The 9,182-nt window shown below is 45.4% G+C and overlaps 2 protein-coding genes across 3 annotated transcripts; one reads left to right on the top strand and one right to left on the bottom strand.

Annotated features, from left to right (window-relative positions):
- The first annotated feature begins 2,009 nt into the window (after positions 1 to 2,009).
- LOC123876793 lies at positions 2,010 to 4,585 on the top strand. Its single transcript, XM_045923144.1, has 4 exons — positions 2,010 to 2,114; positions 3,054 to 3,116; positions 3,450 to 3,533; positions 4,436 to 4,585. The coding sequence occupies exons 1-4, from the start codon at positions 2,039 to 2,041 to the stop codon at positions 4,519 to 4,521; spliced, it is 309 nt and encodes a 102-aa protein (XP_045779100.1). The 5' UTR covers positions 2,010 to 2,038; the 3' UTR covers positions 4,522 to 4,585.
- Positions 4,586 to 5,547: 962 nt separating this feature from the next.
- On the bottom strand, positions 5,548 to 8,855 carry LOC123877128 (atrophin-1). 2 transcript variants are annotated; one of them, XM_045923635.1, is made up of 2 exons: positions 8,461 to 8,855; positions 5,548 to 8,424 (listed from the first exon to the last, which is right to left on the bottom strand). In XM_045923635.1, exons 1-2 carry the CDS (start codon positions 8,642 to 8,644, stop codon positions 7,385 to 7,387), a joined length of 1,224 nt encoding a protein of 407 aa, XP_045779591.1. In that variant the 5' UTR covers positions 8,645 to 8,855; the 3' UTR covers positions 5,548 to 7,384. The 2 variants fall into 2 exon arrangements, with proteins under 2 accessions (XP_045779591.1, XP_045779590.1); XM_045923634.1 differs by having other exon boundaries at positions 5,548 to 8,851.
- Between the last annotated feature and the right edge of the window lie 327 nt (positions 8,856 to 9,182).

Here is a 9,182-nt window from a genome sequence, read left to right as displayed (position 1 = left end):
CCTAACCTAACCTAACCTAACCTAACCTAACCTAACCTAACCTAACCTAACCTAACCTAACCTCAACCTAACCTAACCTAACCTAACCTAACCTAACCTAACCTAACCTAACCTAACCTAACCTAACCTAACCTAACCTAACCTAACCTAACCTAACCTAACCTAACCTAACCTAACCTAACCTAACCTAACCTAACCTAACCTAACCTAACCTAACCTAACCTAACCTAACCTAACCTAACCTAACCTAACCTAACCTAACCTAACCTAACCTAACCTAACCTAACCTAACCTAACCTAACCTAACCTAACCTAACCTAACCTAACCTAACCTAACCTAACCTAACCTAACCTAACCTAACCTAACCTAACCTAACCTAACCTAACCTAACCTAACCTAACCTAACCTAACCTAACCTAACCTAACCTAACCTAACCTAACCTAACCTAACCTAACCTAACCTAACCTAACCTAACCTAACCTAACCTAACCTAACCTAACCTAACCTAACCTAACCTAACCTAACCTAACCTAACCTAACCTAACCTAACCTAACATAACCTAACATAACCTAACATAACCTAACATAACCTAACATAACCTAACATAACCTAACATAACCTAACATAACCTAACATAACCTAACATAACCTAACATAACCTAACATAACCTAACATAACCTAACATAACCTAACATAACCTAACATAACCTAACATAACCTAACATAACCTAACATAACCTAACATTACCTAACATAACTTAACGGTTAGAACTTAGTCCTTAAGTTTACAAAGTTATAAATGCTGCTTTCGTCAATGTAGGTTGTTCCCGATTGTTTTTATGTTGGGTACACGTTATCTTGGTCGCTTATATCTCGGAAGATATTTTGTTAGTGTTTGTTTTGATTGCTCTCAAAGCTGTGTTATAGGATTAGCTGATTCGTTATTTTTCAGGTTTTTAAATGTAAGAATTCAAGAGATAAAGGCGTTTTAACTTAAAGTAATATTTTTGAAACATTTAGTATCTTCTTTCTAATGTTTTGGTATTTCGTAATTCACCGACATTTATTATAGCAAATTTAATAAAAATTTACATAGTTAATTTATCTGAGCATAATCCTATAATGACGATTCAGTATAATGTTTATTATTTTTATTTAAAAAAATAAAGAATTCTAAATAAGGAAAAGACCATTCTTATTTTTAGAGTATTTTTTTTTTCATTCAAAGAAAAAAGATCATTTGGGTTTCACTTGATTACAAAAATTGTTCTTAATGATAAGTTATCTACGAAACCTTAAAACCTTAAATTCGCACGTGGACCGTTTTTAGGGTTCCGTACCTCAAAATGAAAAACGGAACCTTTACAGTATCACTTTGTTGTCTGTCTGTCTGTCTGTCTGTCCGTCCGTCCGTCGTGTCTGACATATAGAGAAAGAAAATCTTTCAAGAAAACCTGTCTGGGAGGAAGTTATTTCAGTTTGTTCATGTAAGAGAACAGTTTATCATTCCTACTTGATTAGTTCCTTTGTGTAAGTGTGCCGTGTACGAGCCCTGTTCCAAGTATGTACCACCGCACATGTAGAGTAGCTAGTGTTTGTATGTAGCACATCGATGTTTGTGAACCAAACCTACCCAGAAAGGAACGTTTTGCTGTCTCCTAAATTTCCAACGTACCTACGTCGCGCGGGAAAGTTTCATTTCTAAAATTAAACTACGTATTTGAAGGGATTCGTATTTAATTATCTTGGCTATTAAAACCATTTTATTAATATTCGCATTTAAGATTGATGGATTATGATTCACTATCAAGATAAGCGCTCCCCGTAATAAAATCTTTATTAAATTTTGGTAATTTCCTGTTATCTCGAGTGAGCACGAGTGCCGAGTGCCGAGTGCCACTCAATACCAATCAAATCTAAACGATAAAGTGAAACTCGTCACTCGAGAGCATCGTATAAAAGCCTGCTCGTTCCTCGCTCACCAACACGTACCACATTGCCGGTCCGCAGCGAAGCGTTGGAGGCGACGACAACATGAACTGCTCTCTGCTCTGTGGAGTCACTGCGCTGGCGCTGCTCAGTGCGGCGACCAGTAAGCCTCCGGTTGCAGGTAAATGGGTGATAGGATAGTGGCTTGTCGACCAATCTAATCTATACTAATAAATAAAATTGGAGTGTCTGTCTGTAATTTCGAAATAACTACCACATATTAAGGTCATATGGTTATTTGAACGATACCATAACTGAATCACACGTTTTTAAAATTTTTGTCTGTCTGTCTGTCGGTCTGTCTGTCTGTCTGTCTGTCTGAAAAGGCTAATCTTCGGAACGGCTGAACCGATTTTAACGGGATTTTCACCTATGTACACTGAAATCTCCGAGATTTCTGAACCGATTTGCGTCATTTCTTTTTTAATCGATGGAGGAACTTTGCGACATTGTTTCATAAAAAATTTGGATTCCAACTCTTCAATCCTGATGCTGCAGGGGATCTGACCAATCCACGCGGGCGAAGCTGCGGGCATCAGCTAGTCAGATCTAAAGTTGAAATCTATAGAGCTTTGTTTCGGTTAAAACGAGATAGATTTATGCCAGCGATATAATGCTGTCTCGTTTTATCAGTGTCTCAAGTCTGGGCAAAGTCAGAGTGCGCTCTATAGTCCTCAGTGTGAGTGCCTAGTGCCTACTGCCTAGTGGCTAACTTTTTGGGGTAACGTCACGGTAATATTATATTACCGTGGTAACGTGTCACTTAACGGTGAAGGATAACGCCGCGTCGTGAGCAACAAGCCTGCACGCTAGAGAGTTCGCCGCAGTGCTGTCAGGGGTGTGTGAAGTGTGCTGATCCGCAATTGGTCACGGTGGTGGACTACGTCCTAAATTGTTCTCATTCTGAGAGTACCTACTGGGATGGCGATAGGCTGATCGCGATGAACCGTTCTCGGTATATAAGGTTAGATTATTACTCTTATATGGAAACTTTTTCATAAACATAATATGTACCTACTGGGTTGTGCTGTATGACCGTGTGTGTGTTGTCGTGTCGCAGGCGCCGCGCGCTGCGTCAACGTGTGGGACGAGGGCTGCATCAACGACCAGATTCAGGGGGGAGGTACTTACCTACATAACAATTTATTATTATTAGTATAAGTTCTATTGTATTTCTGTATGTTTGTATTTCTGCCACGTGTATTTCCGTCGCACGGGATCAACCCTTTTCGAGCGAGGCATTAAAGTTTGTAGGAAAATCTTTCATAGCCTTCACGCGATAGTCTGTTGATATCGCTCAGTCTACGCCATACTTAGTCAATGCCGAAATATTTGACCGAATTCCTAAATTGCACTGGCTAAGGATCGAATCCAATAAGGGGATATATTTGTAGCATTACGATTGATCGCCAGCTTGGCCCGGCAGAATGATCTCATGGCGTGCGTGTTGTGACAGGTCGCGACGACGACTTCGTGAACGGCGACTTCAGCCCCGGCAAGCGCTGCGCGGACGCGCGCGGCGGCGACTGCGGCGGCGCGGGTGAGTCGCAGTTGACGCTAGTCGTCACTGCAGGCGGAACTCGCAAAACGACTGCCGAGTTGCAGTTTCACTGCAGCTGACACGACGCACTGCGCAGGCCGTGAGTAGGTAGATAGGTACCTACCTGCTTGCCTAAGAAGTGCACAATCGCAGTGCCAATGCAGTCGTCTGTCTGTTTACACATGTAGGCATAGTTTTGTCCAGTCCGTTCGTTTGTCACAACAGTTTCAAAAATTATTTAGGTAACTACTTACTAGACGTGTAAGAGAAACCGCCATCCATCATTCAGTTTTTGGAAAACACACGTTGTTGTAATGGGAAATAATGATCACTGCCGCTTCCCGCAACTACGTAAGTAGATGTAGTCATCTAGCCTACAGAGGCTTAGAGCCACAGAGTATAAGGTACATTGGTATTGCGTAGAGCCTACGGAGGCATGAAAGTTGGAATCTGCGGCATGGAGCCTACGGGGGCATGGAAGTTGGAATCTGCGGCATGGAGCCTACGGGGGCATGGAAGTTGGAATCTGCGGCATGGAGCCTACGGAGATACGTGTAGGTATACGCGCACTTGACTAGTTTTATTTTTTAGTTTATTCAACCCATTTATAGTAGACTAGCCGATGCCCGCGACTTCGCCCGCGTGGATTTAGGTTTTTCGAAATCCCGTGGGAACTCTTGGATTTTCCGGGATAAAAAGTAGCCTATGTGCTAATCCAGGATATTATCTATCTCCATTCCAAATTTCAGCCAAATCCGTCCAGTAGTTTTTGCGTGAAGGAGTAACAAACATACACACACACACACACACAGACACACACACACAAATACAAACTTTCGCCTTTATAATATTAGTGTGATGTGATACCCTATCGCTTTTGTACAAATGGTTTTTTCTTTCAGATAATAAGAAATTGAGTGACGACTACCTCGCAGCTCGACTACGTTACATATTTCTGGCAAAACTTTTCAACGACGCTCAATTCTGAAGCCCGTTTCCCTTCTGAATCTTTTATAACAAAGACTACGGTATGAAAATGTTCTTAACGCCCAAATTTATTATAGCACTTATTAATTGGTAATTGTCTGTTTACTAAAATAAAATAACTTCATTTTCAACAAAGTATTTTATTGGGTAGGTAGGTACCTAATAGCATTTTCCGTGAAACTGTGCTAACAGCACACACTCACAGCTAGCTACTACATCATATACCTACCTAAACTTTATGCTTTACCTTTACACAAATACAAATACCTTTTTATGCTTCCATACCATTGGGTATGGAAGCATAAAAAGGTATTTGTATTGACAAAGGGTAAAGTAAAAAGTGTATCTTCGACAGACAGACTGTCCACTGGTGTGCACAAGATTTAAAGCCAAGGTAGTCATTAAGGTATGCACTTATTTTCTAGCAGGTCATAATGGAAAATAAGTGTTGATTTACTACAACTATAGGGTAAGCAGTACTCTTCGACCTCTATGAGCTGCACGCCACTGACTGTCTGTCGAAGACAGTCTGCTCGTCTGAGTGTGGTTTAACAGTGACGCTTTCCCCAGCGCGGTTGGTAAGCGTCGCGGGCCACGAGCTTTGCGTCTCTTGGATCGTTACAGTCGCGCGGATGGCCCGCGGGCCGCGCTGCCGGAAATACGGCCACCGCGCTTACCAACGCGCCGTTTTTACCCTTTGGGCACGGACCCTAAAAACTAGCCGATGCCCGCGACTTCGCCGCGTGGATTTAGATTGTCAAAAATCCCGTAGGAACTGTTTGCTTTTCCGTGATAAAAACAAGCATTACAATCCAATTACAATTTTCGTAGTGATCTCTAATTTTTGTAAATAAAATATATCCTACTAACTATGTCACTCAGGAGTAGCTTCCTACTGATGTAATCATTTTCAAAATCGGTGTAGTATGTAGTTCCAGAGATTACTTTCTAAATTACCTTACCTACTCACAAACGTCTTTAAAATATTATAGTGTGGAAAATAATGGCCATAGACCTATTCCGGTAAATAAATAAAACAAGGTAAGTAATTGTAGAAAAACTTTATTTGACTTAAACAAAATATTATGTGGTCTCTGCACGAATCGCTTATATAAACAATACAAAAATAATTTATCTCCAATTTTTGATACATGCAATTTTGAATTGCAATATCAATAACTACCTACCTAGTCCTATACAAACTAATTCATAATGTGAAGATCATCAACTGGGTTGGGTTTGCCGAGCCCACACGTGCGTCGTGCACACACACCGCACAGAGCTCCTCAACGCATTCAGCGACAGCGCACTGGACCGACATCATCAGGGCTCAGTTTGCAGTAATTAGATAAACTGGAGGTAGAGTTTGTTGCTCTCCACGCAAGTGTCGCGCGTCGCGGTCGCTGTGTCGCGCGTCGCGGTCGCTCTGCCGCGCTAAGACTGCACGTACATTGTATGTATAGATACAGTGTTTTATCGTAACTGCGACAAACGCGCTCCTCGATGTCATTGCAAAATGGCAAACGCTGTATCTCCTAAACACAAGGATCACTTTTTACAAAAAAAATGCATTATTAAATACTTAAGGTGCCCACGCACTCGAACTGCACTGCAGCTAAACTGCGCGCGGCAGTGACGCGCTACGCGGTACGCGCGTCGCGGGTGGAGAGAATATCGTGCGGGGCGCTGCCGCGACGCGCAGTTCAGTTCGAGTGCGTGGGCACCTTTAGTGTTTTGTCATGGCAGCGCCGAATAGCGAAGCAGAAAATCACGATTTTGGAAAAATGTTTGATTGTTAGATGTAGAGTATATTGTCAGGGCAAAGTGTAACAATACTTTTACATAATAATATATTTTTGCACCACAGGACCTGACGTACACATACCATCGAATCATTGATTCCTATCTACAATATTATAACAAAATAATTTTTTTATACAACAAGTTTTATATCTATAGGTACATTTAACTACCTAACTGTATAATCGATTTTGGACGAGATAGTACAAGGCAGTCAATAAGGCTCAGTCACTTGACAACGGCAAGTATCTGCAGGCCGTTGGAGCCAGGCCCGACAGCCGCCCGCCATCGCTACAGCTCCCTGACTCCAAACAGCTAATGATCTCCACCGATCAGTGAATGCGGGCGGAACCATAGAGCGAGTCACTGTTCAGTGGACATCAGCTCTAATCACTAAAATACAAATGCGAGGAATTCTCCTCTCGCAAGGGGCATAGCTTCAAAATCACTTTACAAAGCGGTGGGAACAAAGCATATTTGTGTCATCAATAAATAACCATATACAAATTATCAAACCAATGATAATAATTACCATCACAGCAATTTGCTTCCATTCTGCCCAACACTAAACTATAAACATAATGCTTCCTATAGGTATCACACAAACATTATTGTATCTCTTACAAACAATAGCACATGTGCACTGTGCAGGGCATGTACCTGCTGTAATATTTTGTAGCACAAAAGATAGGCAAGTAGTGTACGCGTACAGCTGCAGTACCAGCGTCTCAGCCGTGCACTCACATACAGTGAATATCATTCAACTATCACAGTAGTTTATTCTCCAATCACTATTTAATATTATGGCCTTTATTTATTGTCGATTTTATTAATATAGTTTGAGTTTGTAATAATATAGAATGTGTTGAGTTGAACAAAAATATAATATGTACAAGTGATTGTTGTAGAGATCCTGTAGTTTAAGTACTGACTACTACTAAATTAAATAAGTCAAATTAATTCAAAGGAAGAACCTTCTGATGTTGAGGTGAACTAAACTGCAGGGTACACATTAACGAGAGCCGGTCTCCACCCGAGTGGCGGTTAGCACATTGGTGGGATGATCAGTTGGCATAGCCATGCCACTGGTGGGGGTTGTACGGAGGCGCGTCGTCGTAGGCGGCGGCGGGCGGGTGCGGGGGCGCGGCGCGCGCGGCGCCGGCCTGCCGGAACTTCGTGGAGTACTTGTAGAAGTCCGACATCTCGAAGGGCTTGGTCTCCTCGCGGTACGGGATGCACTTGCCCTGCTCGATGACGGTCATGTTGCCGGGCGACTCCAGCGACACGGCGCCGGGCGGGCTGCGCAGCGCCGCGTGGCGCCCCGCGGACACCATCACCTCGTACGGCTGCGCGCCCGCCGCGCTCGGCGCGCGCTTGACGCCGGCGCCCTTGCGCTGCGCGGGCGCGTCCAGCGACGTCTCGTACCACTGCTTCTCCTTCGCGCGCCCGTCCGGCGGCGACAGCGGCGAGAACTTGCCCACGCTCACCGAGTCCGCCTCGCTCGGCGAGTAGCGGGGCGCGCCGCAGTCGTCGGTGGCCACCTGCAGCTGCAGGTGCAGCGGCGGGCGCGCGGCGCGCTCGCGCAACGGCAGCGTGCCGGGCGCCGGCGCCATGGCGTCCAGGTGTTGGCTGTAGTCGCTGTGCGACGTGAGGTGGTAGGTCTGCGTGCGCTGCAGTGCCACGCGGCGCGCGCCGTGCGGGCGGCGCGCGTGCGGCGGCGGCGGCTGCAGCGCGCCCAGGTGCTGGCTGTGCGCGCGCAGCTGCGCCGCGTACTGGTACAGCAGCGGCGTGTGGCGGTGCGCGATGTCGGGGTGGCTGGAGCTGAAGTGCGGCTCGGCGGGGAGCGGGTAGTAGAGCCGGTTGGAGCACTCGGCGAGCGCAGCGCGCGGCGGCTCGGCGGGCGGCTCGAGGCGCGGGTAGGTGTGCGAGGCGCGGATGGAGAACGTGTCGGGGTGGCGCTCGTGCGGCGGCGAGGGGAAGAAGTTGGAGCAGCTGGTGTCGGGGCGGCGCGGGCGGCGCGAGGGCGCGGCGTCGGCCGCGGAGGGCGTGGACAGGCGGTGCGCCGGGTGCTTGCGCCGGCGGTCGGCGCCGTCCTGCACGTCGGCGCTGCGCACGCTGCCCGCGCGCTCGCGAGGCGCGTCGGGGCTGAGCGGCGCCTCGGGCGGCATGACGCCCGTCAGCTGCACCTCCTGCACGCACAGCTTGTACAGCTCCTCGTTCTTGGAGGCGAGCATCAGCTCGAGCTCCTTCTTCCTGGCCTGCAGTTTCAGCAGCTTGTCCTGTTTATCGGAATGTAGATCGCCGCCCATTGTGCTCGTCCCCATGGTCGGAACTCAATGAATAGCACTTAAAAGTCAACACATAAATCTGTAATCACGAAATTAAAGGAAGTAAGAGAGAACACAAAGTTTGCAAAAAGTAAAATAAACAAAGAAAATATGATTATTATTGGAGACAGTGACACATTTTTAATCACTCGCCGCCATGTTTTATTTTGCTTAGACAGCCAGTGTTGCCAACTCTGTAAAACCGCAAAAACTATCGATAGTATCGATTGTTTTTTTGTATTGTGTGGTATTTGTGGCAACAAAAGATATCGATAGTCTATCGATCTGTTCTGTACTACACTCTATTTAATATTAATTTAGGTATATAGTTTTCCTAACTTGTAATATAACTACAAACTTGACATTAGCTAATCTATGTAAAGCAAGAGGGCATAGAGATATAATTATGGCTAACTACGTCCATGCCAGAGGGGCGAAAAAAAAATCACTACGTGACTGGAAACTCAGACTGACACTCACAGAGGGACTTCGTCTGTGTTGGCGTTTGCTGGCGCGCGTGCTCTGGCTTTTTTGA

The sequence above is a fragment of the Maniola jurtina genome, chromosome 22 (assembly GCF_905333055.1).
Source record: "Maniola jurtina chromosome 22, ilManJurt1.1, whole genome shotgun sequence".
Taxonomy (NCBI): Eukaryota; Metazoa; Arthropoda; class Insecta; order Lepidoptera; family Nymphalidae; genus Maniola; species Maniola jurtina.
Note: the sequence above shows the minus strand (reverse complement) of the source record. Positions and strands in the feature narration are given on the sequence as shown.